Source organism: Trematomus bernacchii, unplaced genomic scaffold, assembly GCF_902827165.1.
Source record: "Trematomus bernacchii unplaced genomic scaffold, fTreBer1.1, whole genome shotgun sequence".
NCBI lineage: Eukaryota > Metazoa > Chordata > Actinopteri > Perciformes > Nototheniidae > Trematomus > Trematomus bernacchii.
Window position 1 is genome coordinate 3055979 of NW_022987714.1, and position 15719 is coordinate 3071697.

Sequence of the window (15719 nt, forward strand, 5' to 3'; positions counted from 1 at the left end):
AAATCTGGATATTTGACACCTTAACACCCCCTTGTTTGCCCCCTTAAGATCTATACAGTACTTACTCGTTTTTTCACCATAGTATACATTTTATTTTTTTACAACCTTGTTTATAATCATGGGTGCCATAAAAAATCTCATATAGCAGGAAAATAAAGATATTGATAGCATGTTTGAATATGACATTTGCTCATTACTGCACCTGTTTCACTCAGCTGTCGCCTCATGTATACAACTAAAACAGTTATATATAGATCAGGAAAACACATAATTTCTATGCAGAAAATAGGAAATGTGTCTGTAAAAGTCAAGAGATATACTGTATGATGTTCCTCTGAGGATTAATATTGAGAAGAATCTTAGCATTTACAATGTGCTCATGCAATCACTGTTTTCAACACAAACAGAGACTTCTGAAGATGAATGAAAGCATTTATTTGTTTACAGTTCACGTTTTTTCATGGAAGTAAGTTCCCTATTATTACATTATTATTATTAAGGGTTCTGGTGGAAAGCTTTAGGAAATGTACATGTTAATAACGTTGTAGTTTTAATTACTGGTGCAGTCAAAAGAAAAACGATGCCTTTAATTTTCCAATGTAATGCAGTATGCATTCGTTTTTCAATACGACAGGGCAGAAGTGAGTGATTTGTGACTGCTTTCATCAAAGCAAGCGTATTGGGCCCTGGGCTATTTTTTTACTGTGCCAGTATGTTAAAGGAAACATTATAATGGAGCTTATTTTCATTCCCAGAATGCCACAGCAAATCCAGTGTTCCCTCTCAGACCTCCCCTGAGTTCATTAAGTGAAAAGGCTGTGTAAGGTAATTAAGGTAAAAATAGCGCCTTACTGTCAACAGCTAGTGAGAACATTTTGAAGAAATACATTAGGAAGATATTCAATATGACAATAGCGTAAACAAAACGATGTGTCTAAGACAACATATTTTAAAGAGAGTAAGAGAAGACTAAGAGAAAAGCAGAAATAAGGCTTGATCTGTGACCAGTATTTTTTATTGCCAATCAAAACTATACAAATACCAACCTGTGAGAACATGGACTGGCCCGCTTTCTATTCCTGAGCCTGTCATTGAAAGAAAAGGCTGATGCCAGGACAGTGTCTTAAATTATAGGAAAATGATAAATAAATATAAACCCTTTTACAAGACGCTTTTCTCCCATAGGCGACAAAAAAGTAACCACAATTCCTGATATTAGTCATATTTTATTGTTAAAGTCTGGCAGTTCTATAGCAATTAAAATATGTAAAAATGACCAAAGCCTGAGCAAGACAAGTATATTTTAGGGGACATATCTTATAGCACTGGACCTTGGACTTTTGGCACAGAGTCAGAGATCCATATTACTGACGAAGGCAGGTGCATGTAAGAGAAGGCGATCCTAAAAATATCCTTGAGGCTCCTTGTGAAGACCAGAAGAAACTTGGTCTGTCCTCAGTCACAGCAGTTGTGCGTCTAAGCGTTTCACTATCCTGGTGTATTTATATATTGTTTTTATTGGATAAAAACTCACTTTTACATGACACGTTATCATAACAGAATAAAGAAATGTACAAAATACAAAGACATTTATAAACTTTCTGATTTAAAGCCTCTACTAAATGTATTGCATATAAAGTGAAATTGTCTTCCTTGGTACTTTAGAACGCAATTAACAGCACTCAAATGCCAAGTCAATTAGTGGTTGAGTTGCTGTAATTGAGGTAGGCCCATAAACCCATCCCGCCTGGCTGGAGCTGGACGCTGTGCTGTCTCACTCGAGGGCACATCAACAGATTACAGGGAGGGATATCCGTTACATTATCAGGTAAACACTTCCCTGTCTTAAGCCCCCCAGACTGTGAACAATGCCACTAGGGCTCCCTGGGCTTAATGAAAGCATCTCCTCTCAAACAGCATACTTGCCTTGAGCTACTAAAACCTATCCCAGAGGAACGCATGCCCACCTAACAAGCCAAGCACTCACACACAGACACCAGTGGCTGCAAGATGAAAAAAGCTTGTTATTGCAGCTGTCTGTGGTCCCACTCCCAGCCTGTGACAGGACAAAATAAGACACCAATTAACAGGAGAATACTATTGTTATAAAACCAGGAAAGATCATTTACATAAAAAGTAAACATGTCCCAGATTTCAATAATACTGTAAGTTAAACCAATTAAAACGAGTCTCAATAAAGAGATATGTATTGCTTTGAAATGTGTTGCCACAGTGGTAAAACACATTGTATACAAGTGTAATGCAGATCAACTGCTCATCCAGTGAGCCTCATCTGCATCTCTCCATGGATTTAATGGCTTCTGTGGCATTACCATTAAGAAGCCTTTCAGTGTGAGCTGCCTGCTTGTCCATCACACCCCATATAAAGGCGTATCAAAAGTCAAATGTTTGGGAGCAACGAATCGCAGAGCGGAGCCTTCAAAAACGCCCGGGCACCCACACACGCCCACACCAAAAAAGTAGTGGATGTCCAAAAGAATCCAGTCACCCCTCCCTTTCCCATACATATTTGACAGGGCACAGTCAGGCATAGCCTGTACTCCAGCTCAGTGTTCAGTTAGCCACAGACGCTCTAGCCACTCTCCCACTCTTCTTGATTTTCATTCGGATTTGTTGGTGCCGAACAGCAAAAAGCAGCCATGGATGCCATCAAGAAGAAGATGCAGATGCTCAAGCTCGACAAGGAGAATGCCTTGGACAGAGCTGAGCAGGCTGAGGGAGATAAGAAGGCGGCGGAGGACAGAAGCAAACAGGTCGGCTGATTTTCTTTTTTTTCTTATATGGAAAACTCAAAAACTCTTAGAAAAAGCAGGAATACAGCAGCGTAAAGCTACTGCCCTTTAAATGGACCGCCAACTAAATACGGATTAATTACTTTTAATGGATAATCTCAATTAAGGATTCATTTAATAATAACATCTTTCTTGATTATTGCGGATTTTAACACTTAATTTTAAACTTTTTGAGGATTTAAATGGAAAGAATGTTTATAGTCGATTTTTTTTAAATTAATTAATGAGACATTTTTGTTCAAGAATTGTTTGATAATGAATTGAATAATTGCATGTTTAATTGATATTTTATTTTATTGTATTGTGTTTTTATATGCATGTATAGTTAGAGGACGATATAAGAGAGTTGGAAAAGAAATTGCGCATTTCTGAGGACGAAAGAGATAAAGTGTTTGAGGAGTTCCAAACTGCTGAGGAAAAGCTGCTGACTGCTGAGGAAGTGGCCACCAAGGTATAAGACCCTGACGTGCATGAGCTTCCCTAACTTTTCTGCTCTCTTTCCGCTGTCCTGTCCTCTCCTGTCTGTCTGTCTCTCTGTACGCACTCCTGCGCCTGTGCGCGTTCACGCACCTCCTCGCTGATCACCTCTGAAACTATCTGCACTGAAACTCGCCTCAGCTTGAGGACGACTTGGTAGCTCTGCAGAAGAAGCTGAAGGGAACTGAGGATGAGTTGGACAAGTACTCCGAGGCTCTTAAAGACGCTCAGGAAAAACTTGAGCTGGCTGAGAAGAAAGCCACAGATGTAAGTAAAAAGGAGTTCACAATGGCACCATTCCTGCACCACGCTTCTTCACACCTTCATTTTCTCAGCACTGAGTGTGGCAAACGACAGTTCAAAACCATAGAGAAATAAAGTATCTCATCTGTGACCACTCAAACTATAACACCAATTGGACTTTTGATATAATGTCTAAATTATTGTTGAACTCTCGCTTGATGTTCACTCATCACTTGAACAATCACTTACACGTCTGCCAAAAGAAAGTCAGAATGGCTGTTAAAGTTAAAAACTCATTATTTGTTTGAAATACAATTAACTAATAGGCTAATTACTCTTACTAGGCATAACATTTATTGTATAATCATAATTTGTATTCCGGCCAAGGTTTTCAGTCTTAAAGGTAATTACGCTGAGTAAGTGTTTTTCAGTGAAGGAGCCTGTGCGTCTCGTCTTCCTCAGAGCAGGCGCGTGGATAAATATAGCCCACTGCTTTATATGGTCAAGATAGAGCTCACATCTGCGGCTGTGCTCTTTGCTTACCACAAGGGGAAAACACTGTTTCCAATCAAATCGCTCTGGGAAGCGTACGCATTTTAAGAACACAATAACTTATCAACAGAAAACCTAAATAAATAATACGTCTAAAATAGTTTCCACTTTTGGACAAATCAAAGGGTATTAAAGAAAATAACTTAAATGTTGACATTTTTGACCATCGTGACCTGCTTAGGAGAAAATACACTTTAGGTCATTGTAAACTTTTTGTTAATGTTAAACAATCGCTTGAACGACCGAGTCAGTGTGACTGCATAAGTACAAGTCAATCAAGGAATCAATCTGTTCTGTGACATCCAGGATAACCCGTTGAAATAATCCTTTAATTGGATTCCTCCGGCGAGTGTGACTACTTTACAGTGTAGTGATTTCAGTCTGTCACACTTGATCCTGTATTTTATTCCATATAGCTTTAATGGAGTTTTTTCCCCCTAAATATTCCTATAGGGAGGTTTAAGTATGGCTGTAGTGCTCAAAGGAGTTTAACTACTACTTAGTTTTTTAGGATCTTGTTTTTTCTCCTTTCATATTCCAGGAGGGTTTTCTGTGATATTTTCAAAGTCTAAAACGTAGCCTGTAATTACTGTATTCAGTGAAGAATAAATAATGGCCTGTAGTGTTGCACTACCATGTGTAATGCTCACAGCTGACCCGCAGAGGGCGCTGTGGCTCTGTTCACCTGATTATCAGTGCATTGACCGGGTGTGTTCCTGTCATTAAAAATGCAGTTACTTTACATCAATTAAGTATGACATTTACATTTTTGTATGGGATAATGCAGCAACATTTAACTATGTAAAGCTTTCCTTAAAAATGAAGAATAGATATTTTTTTAGAACTATTTTGAAATCAGCAGTACTTCCTGGACAAATGCATTTAAGTGTGCGTCTCCAGAAAGCTCACGCAGCTCAGCAGCACCATCAAGGACGTCATCTCGCTCCTTGACAATTTCTCGGAAATTGTGCTGTAGCTTATTAGTGTAGTCTCTTTTAATAAACAATGGCCGGAACTATATCGTTGGAGGCGGTGAAACGAAAGATCAAATATTTGCAACATCAGGCAGACAATGCTGAAGAAAAAGCCGAGAGATTACAGAAGGAGTTGCTTGTGGAGAGGAAAACCAAGGGACAAGTAAGCATATTTAAAGCGTGCAGCCAGATAGGAGCTGCTAATCAAACGCTAAATTGCCCATCTTCCTCTCGTAGTATTTTCTTGTATTTTACGCAGTGAGACAGCGGGATTTCTGTTGATACACAGCAGTGAGTGCTGCAGCTGAGCTTTACATGGCTCCATGCAGTGCCACCAGAGTAGCCTCACTGAGGGTTGGATAGCCCGCTGCTCCGGGCTAAGCGTTTATAATTGGTAACGTTAGGCCGCCGATGCCCAGGTCAAAGCAGCTGAACAGCAGTGGCACACAGTATCACAATGTTGCCTTTATATCCCTTCTTACATCTCCTGTGATGCACTTTGCTGTTAACGGTCCCATTCAACCTGCTTTCCAGTGACTTCCGGTTGCATTATTCTGCAGGCACGCCAACCGCAGGTTAAACATTTGAATGAGCTATTTTCAGAAAACAGGAAGTTCAAAGTAAACTAGATTTAAGGTACCAGTGTGCAGTGTGAGCGTGTGCTCTTTGACGTGTCCATATAAGGACAATATGTTTACACAGCTACCAAATAGTGATTTCCCTCCGTGTTTACGTAGCTGCTATTATCTTGACGGTAAATACATCTATGTTCAGGGGTTTATAGTAGTCTGATCCTCTCTCTAATGTATGTTAATCAACAGTGAGGGGTTGTAAACGCAGTTAAAAGCATTGCCTCAGTATTTATAGGTTAAGAGTAACTTCCTCCTTGTTACTTCACAACCTCAGTTGCACTTTGGTCTACCAGTGCACACTTTGAACAGCAGGCGAACCAGGCAGGACAGTGCAAGTCTCTTACCTGCCAAAAAAAAAGACAGCATTAAGCAGAAGTAGCTACAGGTTTACTTATCTATTTTCCAAAGATGCCAGATAATCTAACCAATTTGACCGAAATGTTGCATATGTGACCGGTTAAATTAAACGTAAATGTTTCTAAGTCAGTGGAGTTTCCTCTGTATGTGCACCATGTGAGCAGTCATTGACAGTTTAATTGTCTCCCTTTTGACTTGAGCCTTGTTAATGTTCTCTCAGGGGCCTGTAATAATGAGGCAGGGTATTAAACCTTCTTTCAGCTTGGGAAAATTGTTATCATTATGCAAAGCCAATGAGCAGCAAAGGTGAGACTCCTGGGATGGCTTTCCTCCCAACAGGTGTCATACAGAAACACTTACAAACAACTCAACAACCCCTACCCTTTTAGAAAAAAACTCAAATTCACCACCTACTGTTATTCTTTAGGCAGCGTGTACGTGTGCACTGATTTCCAGGTTGTTTGTTAAAGAGTGCGTCTTTCAAGAGTTCTCCTGACATGCTCTTCTTCTTCCCCTAGGCTGAGGCAGATGTCGCTTCACTTAACAGACGCATCCAGCTGGTGGAGGAAGAGTTGGATCGTGCTCAGGAGCGTCTGGCTACTGCCCTGACCAAGCTGGAGGAGGCTGAGAAGGCTGCTGATGAGAGCGAGAGGTGGGTCCTTATGACCAGCGTAGACTCAGTCCTCTGATCTCTGCTGTTTCTCTATGTTGTGCAGAGAAAGGGGGGTGTTTCCATCCCTTTGTTTGGGGTACAAGCAGAGCCTCTGTGCTGCAGAGCTAGATGTGAACTGTGTAAGATAGTGCAGTCATTTCCCAACATCCCAAAAACAAGATATTTTCCCCCTTTTTCATGTCAGAAAACAATAAGCCATTCGTCTTAGAATGTTATGTTAAAGCTTTACCTACCAGCTTTACTGTGCACCAGACATGCGTCTCCTCAGGGAGACTGTAGGCTATCAGGTTTCCTCTCCTGACTCCTAACATGCCTTGACTGTTCTCTCCCACAGAGGCATGAAGGTCATTGAGAACAGGGCCATGAAGGACGAGGAGAAGATGGAGCTGCAGGAGATCCAGCTCAAGGAGGCCAAGCACATCGCTGAGGAGGCTGACCGCAAATATGAGGAGGCAAGTTTTCTGCCACTGTTGGCCACCCTAAAAGACTTCTGCAACATCAAAACACACTGATGCTCATTTAGTGCAATCATTGTTTCTATTACAGTTATTGAAACTTTCCAAGATATGAGTTAAATAATATCTTAATCCCTAAATTCTATTTCACTTTTTATTGTTAGATTAGGAAACGTTTTTACCCAATTATGAAAACATTGTTTAAGTTTCAATCCAAAATCACCAATCATATGGTTCCTGCACACTTTGTTTTATTTTAGCATTGATAGGCTAAATATAAACATTTTAATAAATTGTCCATAGCAGACTAAAATGTAGTTGTAAGCACACATAAGAATATATTAATGTAATTGTCAACAACTATGACTCCTGTGGGCGCCCATATTTAGAGGCTGGTGTATATCTGATAATGAATGACAACATGATTTAACAAACTGTTATTCATTAATAGAATGTAACTTAGTACTTTTACCTAAGTACTGTACCTAATAACACATTTAAGGTACTTTACTAGAATATATTCATTTTAGGTTACTTCATATTTCTACATCAATACATACATATGCAATTTAGAGCGGAAACAAGTAATTGATTATGAGATTAGTTAATACTTGAAATGGAGTATTTTTTACAGAACTGTAGTAGTATTTTAACTTGAGGGTCCTCCACCACAAGTAGATGTAATAATATAAAATGCATCTTAATAGAAGGGGTTATAATTGTTGACAATTACCCTACATAAATACAACCTAAAATGCTCTTCTATCAGGTACATTTAAAGTAAAGTGTTGGCATGTTTAGTTCTTGTCTGTTAGAGAGGTAAAAACCCCGTAACCCATCCCAGTTGTGTCCCAGGCATCAAATGTTGGTTGAGTTGTAACACTTTGTGTGCTGCACCTAAAGGTTGCCCGTAAGCTGGTCATCATTGAGGGAGACCTGGAACGTACAGAGGAGCGCGCTGAGCTCAATGAGAGGTAAGACGTTTCACCTTTTCACACTTAATCTGCACTTACACTTGCTCGTGCACTGGCATTTCCACAATTTAAGCTTTAAGCTCTAATACACACAGTATCAGACGTGTATCCAGTTGAACTTTGTGTCCTGTGTTCTCACTGTGTTTGCTGATTATTTGCATGATCTCCATGGTTTGAATGGTTTTGGCTTGCACACGTACGCCGCGCCCACTAACAGACGGGCTCGGACAGCGGATGATGAGCTAGGGCTTATGGAACAAAGCATGAAATCGCTAAACTCCTCAGTCACTAAGGTACTACAAACAAAAACTAACCCTACACTAATGTCTCTGATGAGTGGCTTCCCACTTCCAGCCACTGCTGACTGAACTTCTGCTTTGCTTGCTGTGCTTTTTCTTTTCTTTCTTTTATGCTCTTTTGCTTTGGAAATATAAGAATATTTCAAACCTATAACATGGCAGAGTCTGCAAGAATAACATTTAATAGAAGCATGATGTTTAGATACACCATTAACCAAATTATTGATTCCAATGTAACCCACTAATCTTCGAGTAAATACAACACTCACATTGTTATTCTGATATGCCTGCTGTGTTAAGGCACTTTAAGGTACTTGGGTATCCCTCCTTGTTGAATCCCTGTAGTTCTTATTTATCTTGTTTCCTCTCCCCCTCTTTCTTTCTTTCCTCCCACCTGTTTTGTGTCCACCTCTGGTTTTGTCCACCCTTACTTCCCTCCTTTTCCTCCAACCCCCCTCTCTTCTCCTTCGCAACTTTATCCCCTCATTGTAAAACAACAGCAAATGCTCTGAGCTTGAGGAAGAGTTGAAAACTGTGACCAACAACCTGAAGTCACTGGAGGCCCAGGCTGAGAAGGTGAGTGCGACCGTCTGGCCGAGTGCATGCTGTCAAACCCCTGAGCAGAAGATCCTGGGGAGCAGAAAGCATTCAATTCAGTTTTATATCATAATCCATATCTGTTAGAATGTATTAAATGTGTCTGAATGCACTTAGACATTCAGAGTTTGACTCCATGTCCATATGTTTGACTCCTATCATTGTTTTTGGCCCACAGTACTCACAGAAAGAGGACAAATACGAGGAGGAGATCAAGGTCCTCACCGACAAACTCAAGGAGGTAAAGTTTCACAAGACCTTATCTGGGAGTCCAGGGTAATGTGTGTCTTTGAGTGTTGGACTAACTCATAAATCTTTCTCTGTCCCACAGGCTGAGACTCGTGCTGAGTTCGCTGAGAGATCAGTAGCCAAGCTTGAGAAGACCATTGATGACTTGGAAGGTATGATTTTTCCGCCCCTCCCCCGAAAATGCAACTCTGGTTGTTTTGAAACAGTTATTGTTTCAGTGGTGGTATTTTGGCTGACAACAGCTAAGTGCTTGTTTAAAAAATCTATAAAAGGCCCACGTTATGCTTTGTCTTTCACTCTATTTCTGCTTCCCTCTTAATGCCATCAGGGCTCTTTTTAAGACGGCATCATACTTTTGTTGTTCTGACTCTTATCCTTTTGTCTATTAGTGTAGGTGTAGGGTATTTGTTTATTAGTTTCAAGGTAGGGAAATTGGCTTTGATGTTTATCTGAGATCAGGCCGAAATGTTAACTCATAGCGAGGCCTGAAGGCAGAGAGTGAAATGTATGGTCCATTTATTCATGGCAATCCTTTCCCATACTTTTGTTGCATTTCCATTCTATAATTTTTCTGGTGTAACTTTGTTTTCCTCTTCCCCTGTTTTCTGTTTTTTCTCTGTCACCTCTTCCTCTCTCTCTCTCTCTTGTCAATTTTCTGGATGCTTCACCCTTCACCTCCTTGCCATACGCTCCTTCACCTTTGCCCCTTCCCTTCACCCCTGGCCCACCAATAGATGAGTTGTATGCCCAGAAACTGAAGTACAAGGCCATCAGCGAGGAGCTGGACCACGCCCTCAACGACATGACTTCCATGTAATTTTCAACTTGCTGCGCCTGTTTGTTTTTGCTTTCTTTCCCTGCACCTGTCTTCCCTGTACAACAGCTATCTTGCCTTTGATCTTCTCCCTTACATTTTCTTTTACTAAAAACAATGGGTACATTTACCCATTGGGTCCATTTCTACACTTTAAATGGTGATGAAGCTATGGCTTATATAGTCTTAATGCTTATTGTCTTAAAACGGACATTGTGCTATCCCGTGTCTGTGATTTAATTCAGATTTAAATAATTGAAATGAACTCTTAAGTGGTTCCCCCCTCACACTTCTTTAGTAGTGTGGTTGTGATGATACTGTATGCCCTTAGTGTCAGTATCTTTGGTGTGTGAAAATGCTGTAAACTGGACTGAAGTAATGTTATGCATTGTTGTTTTGGTCAGTCTATGCATTTTTTAGTTCTATAAAAATGTGGTGACAACACAAGCAATGCATGCAAGTTGCCTATTGAAATGTTTTCATCTTTCTTACGAAAACATTTCAATGAATCTGATTCTAACTCTTCTGAATGCTTCCCGTTTCCTCTTCTGCTAACATGGTCTACTTCTGTCCAGAAGAAAGGCCTCCTGTGTGTTTGTGAGATCTTTGAGTGTCACTGTTTAGCATCACTGTGGTTGAGCCCCCAGTCTTGCTAAATGAGTCTTGTCCTTTGAATATTTGTCCATTCTGTGAGAGATGGACAAAGCCCCCCACTCCTTGTGCTTTTGCAGAAAAGTCTCGATGTAATCAGAGGAAGGAGTTGGTCTGACCTCTAGATTGTGTTTGTCAGTGTGTGTGTGCTGCCTCACAATGTATTGCCATTGTGAATGTGTAGTGTAGTGCCATGATTGTAGTGCGCATCTCGGAGTCCCGTAGCTCCCTCTCCAGCCCCCTGGTTCACTGTTCCTTTTCTCTTCCCAAACAGATAAATGTTTTACACCTCATCAAAGACGCCTCCTGCCGGCTGAGCGGCATCTGTCTGCTCTCTCCAGCCATCTCTCTATCCCCCATCCCTTTCTGTCTTTGCTTTCCTTTCTTCCTCATGTTTCCATCCTCATGTCAAAGTTTATTGCATCCCATCACTTGTACAGAATCCTAGAATCTTTCTGCATTGTGTAAAAAAAATAAACGTCCTTCCTTCGATGTAAGCTGCATCTCTTTACTCTGTCCTCTTTTTTTTCTTTTTCATTTATTTATTTTCAAGTGGTCCTAATAAAACCAGGAAACCTTGATTTTAAGTTTATGTTTTTCATTCTGTTTCTGTATCTCAGCACACCATTTGTTGAGCTTTCCCATGCTTTTCTTAATTCTTGCTCTTTTTATTTTCTTCAAACATTGTTCTGTGGACCTGAGATAAAAGGAATATCACAGTGGTGCCATGAGCACAGAAAGCTAGAACTAAAGGTACTTGAGCAAAAGCTGAGCCAAGTTGTCCTCTCTCTTAGCATTACAGTCTGATGCATGCAAGTTCTTCCACATTAAGCGCTGTGACACAAGGAGCTGACTGGAAAGTGTAGGGAATTATTATTATTATTATTATTATTGGATTATCAGGGAGATTGTAGAGGAAAGGGATAACAGTAGTGGACAGAACAGTATGTTAGATCTGTTGAGCCTCAACTTGTTGCCGGAAATGGGATTGAATGAAAATGCTATCGGTGATCATGAGACATTGGTTTTGTATGAAACGCGGTATCCTGTCATATATTTAAATAAATATACAACAACGCATATTGAGTCTTTTTATTAAAGTCCTTCCAATTTCTTCAGAAACAAAAGCAGAAGTGAGCAATGATTTGGTGTTGTCTGTTTGGAGACGTTATAATATAAATGCTACTGCAGAATAGTTAAGCCACATCCTTTAACTCTTAAAAATGTCTCCAGCTCTGTTGTTGATAAGCAGTATTTAATCGTATATTACGGCTCACTTGTGAGGGAATGTTGCGACCAAATTGGCTAACGAAGCTAAGTATTTATAATTTGGTGTTCCTTTTAGTATACCATCTACTTTGAACAACATTTTTTAAGATGCCATTTACACCTTTCACCTTTCTGGGTTAAATCTGCTCATCCTCTGTTTTCACTCTTCACACTCTCCCACCTTGCTTCACCTTCTGCAGAGGGGGAAAAAGGGTGGAGTGCCAAACCCCCCTCAAAAACAAGGGCATAAAAACACTTTGATTCAGTAATTCAAAGGCTATTCAGAGACTGTCAATGTGTTATAAAGATTTACAAAAGTATCTGGTGATCTGTTCTAGAGAAGGTAGGTATCAACAGGCATTTTCTCTTTCCCTCTTCTCTGATTTACTGTCCTCTCTCTGTTTTTCAACTTGCTTTCTGACTGCAAAGATCGCCTCCACCAGCATCTTCAGAAAAACCGTCTGCTCACTAATGAACTACGTGTGGCCTTAAATGAGGACTAAATTGTGTGAATGTTTTATGTGTTTTGTGTTTAACGTGTGTTTGACAATCTGATCCAGAGCAAGATCCAAAGCTCTTCCGTTTGCATTGTTCAAGTACAATGCCTGCACTGCTTGAAGTCTGTGTTACTGTTCGTCATGTGTTTTTAAATTAAATGATAATCAGGGATTAACTCAAATATATAATGCTGTAGGCTAGCATTATAATCTTACACAATAACCATATTTTATGGATTGTTGTTGTGCGTATGTGTATTAATAAGATCGTTGTAACCTGTTTGCATGATGGCTTGCACCTCATAGTATGAGCTTGTTTACTTTCTGTCAGTGACTTGTAGGTTTTAATCATTTTTTTTAACCTGAGTGTTGCAGCCAGCTTGATTATTAATTTAAACTGACTCACTTTTGCCTGTTGTGTGAGATTAAAACTTCTTCCTTTTAATGTTCTAACAGAGAAACTGTCACAAGCTAAAGAAGAGAACCTCGGTATGCACCAGATGCTGGACCAGACTCTAATGGAACTGAATAATTTGTGAAAGCACAGTCTGACCCCAAAAGCACTGTGGTTTTGGCTTTTTGTACTTGCACCTTGCTTCACCATAAACCCCTCTTCTCATACCTTGGCCATGGTGGAGATGAAACAGCCAGATGCTTTTCCTATTGCACCGTCCTGCCTTCAGCAGAACTCGACCAACAAGCGAAGCTCAGGGGAAGTAACGCTTAACCATTCCCTTTGATGAAGCCTAAACTGAGAAACAAGATTGTTTTCGCAAGCAACAAGTTTTTAATCTTGTAATGGTGTCCGCCTTTTGCAAACCTTGAGATAGTTCTTTTTTTGACAAGTGGTGAAATGAAATGTGCAACATTGTTTTTAACATCTGCATTGAAGCTGATCTGGTACATTCCATTCCACCTTGATTATGCACATACGAAAGGACAAAGTGGAGAGATTTTGCTCTTGGTTAAACATTATGCACATTTTGAATTTTGTAAGACAAATTATGTTTAAAAGATGTATGCTTTCCTATAAGAAGCTTTTATCACTAGTGTAAGTATACACTGACTACACCTGTCAGCTTGTATACTGGTGCTATAGTATTGTTTAGCAGTGACGGAAAATGCTAATGCATTACATTCCTATTCTTTAAACCATAGTTCAACATTTTTTCATCTTGTCTCTAAAGTATGATTCCAGTCATCTGGTTGTGCATTTTATTAGTGTAGATGTCTCAAGTGTTTATCATATCTGAAATGTACAAATTATAAAAATTAATAAAAGCACGTTCTGAAAGTTTTCTAACTTTGTTTTTGATGCATACATATAGTGTTTTTGTCCATCATAGTGATGACCGAAATTGAAGGCCTTTATACATTTTTGGGGTGATTGAATAAAACCTGATCCATGCAGAGGAAAAGGCAATGTATTCGGGAGACTTCATCTTCCCCCAAAGAGGTGTCGAATGCATTAAATGTTCTGAACAAATGGAGATCTGTTCATTTTGCAGCCTGATTGCATTACGCCTGGCTCCCTTTTTGCCTGGCCTTTCAGTTGGACTTCCAGCTGGGGAAAAACATGGTCATGTGTCTCCTTGGTTCACTGGAGCTCACTAAGCATCACTGGGCAATATCACTTCAGTTTAAGAATAACCAAACCATGTACAGTAGCAATGTTGAAAAGAACTGCCTTTGGTTGAGTAAAAATAGTAAAATCATAGAAGAGGGGGGGGGGGGGGGGATAAGGGTTTTGTATTAAGTCTTCTGTTTCAAATAAAGTGAAACAATTTTATATTACGTTTGAGTCACTGGGTAAAACGACGTGGAAATTATTGAAAAAAAGACAATACAATTATGTAAATAAATGTAGCTTTATTGTCCCTGAAAGGCCTTTGTTGTTCATAGTAACCCAAATAAATGGGAGAAATAGGTACATTAACCAACAACAAAAACACTATCAGCATTAAGAAACTACTGCACAATACTGCAGATAGGCCTACTATAAAAAACAACAAATAATAGCAAACATTAGAATCTCTAAAATCCAATATAAAGAGGTGTATTCTGTGTTTTCTTAATAGTGATACATTTGGTTAGAAAATGTCACTGGTTTACATTTTAATGCCTGAGGCCTGTACTACGAAGCCGGATTTTCGCTTAGCCGGCTGACTTCAGGGAAATCTCGGGCTTTCCGGTCCTACGACGCTGGTTCTCTTTTTAGCAGGCTAGATTTCCATGGTAACTTATGCTGAGCGGCAAACCTGCTCCGGAGCAGGTTAGGTGGCAGGCTAAGAGATCAACTCAGTGAAAGCACCGCCTGCTGACCAATCAGAGCTCCGTGTGCGGAGTTTAAAGCGATCAATTCATATTACAGGATAGAGGAAATACAGAAAAACTGCCGTTGCAGGAAAGACGGCCGGCCAAAATCAACTGACTGTGTGTGAACGTGAAAATTAATAGAATATCCCCTCCCATCTTCAGAGCAATCTGACTATTATAATATTAGCGTTAAGAAAGCTTACTTAAATATCTGCCACGACATAAGTAACCGGATCAGAGTAACATTAAGTACAGTCCGCGGCACTGTACTGCACTGTGTTCCATTATCATTCATATCATATCACATCATAATGTATCATATATTTCCTTATTTGAGTCAGCTTCTTGAGCCGTATCTGGCCGTGCAACACTCACAGTGTCACATACTGTATGCAGAAGTATTATTTTAAGTAACACATTAAGTTGACGAAACACTCGAGTCAAATTCTCCTAATTAAAGTCAGATCCACTCGTGTATTGGACGGGGGAGTGATTTCATAAACCTGTTAATGTACGCATTCAAACGCTTTTTCTTTTACCAGCTGTATTCACCTTGCAGGTGCAGCTATGTGGCTTTTATCCTGGATAAAGTGTTTAAGTCATGGATGTTTAAAGTTTAACTTCTTCATATTTGACTAATATTAAAGTTAACTTTTCATTCAGGAAGTATGACGCTGCGCTGTCAGTATGCTTGTCCGTGTTTGAGATTGGTCGAATGCTCCAAATACCACCCCTTTCATGTGAACGCGCACCTAACTAGATAGGACACGGCTGGCTTGAGCGATCCACTTGATAACCAGCGTCGTAGGACAGTTTAGCCAGAGCGCGTATGTTTTGGATTGGGCCAACCGGCTAACTCAAACATATCCAGGTTAAG

The 15719-nt window shown here is 39.9% G+C and overlaps 1 protein-coding gene across 12 annotated transcripts; it reads left to right on the forward strand.

The window, feature by feature from the left end:
• Nucleotides 1–2493: 2493 nt before the first annotated feature.
• tpm1 (tropomyosin 1 (alpha)) lies at nucleotides 2494–13824 on the forward strand. 12 transcript variants are annotated; one of them, XM_034141976.1, is made up of 10 exons: nucleotides 2494–2774; nucleotides 3432–3557; nucleotides 6567–6700; nucleotides 7056–7173; nucleotides 8080–8150; nucleotides 8368–8443; nucleotides 9225–9287; nucleotides 9378–9447; nucleotides 10030–10108; nucleotides 11035–11271. In XM_034141976.1, the coding sequence occupies exons 1-10, from the start codon at nucleotides 2661–2663 to the stop codon at nucleotides 11036–11038; spliced, it is 855 nt and encodes a 284-aa protein (XP_033997867.1). In that variant the 5' UTR covers nucleotides 2494–2660; the 3' UTR covers nucleotides 11039–11271. The 12 variants fall into 12 exon arrangements, with proteins under 12 accessions (XP_033997867.1, XP_033997862.1, XP_033997868.1 ...); XM_034141971.1 differs by lacking the exon at nucleotides 8368–8443 and adding an exon at nucleotides 8950–9025; XM_034141982.1 differs by lacking the exons at nucleotides 8368–8443; nucleotides 10030–10108; nucleotides 11035–11271 and adding exons at nucleotides 3139–3264; nucleotides 8950–9025; nucleotides 12983–13824 and having other exon boundaries at nucleotides 2525–2774.
• The last annotated feature ends 1895 nt before the right edge of the window (nucleotides 13825–15719 follow it).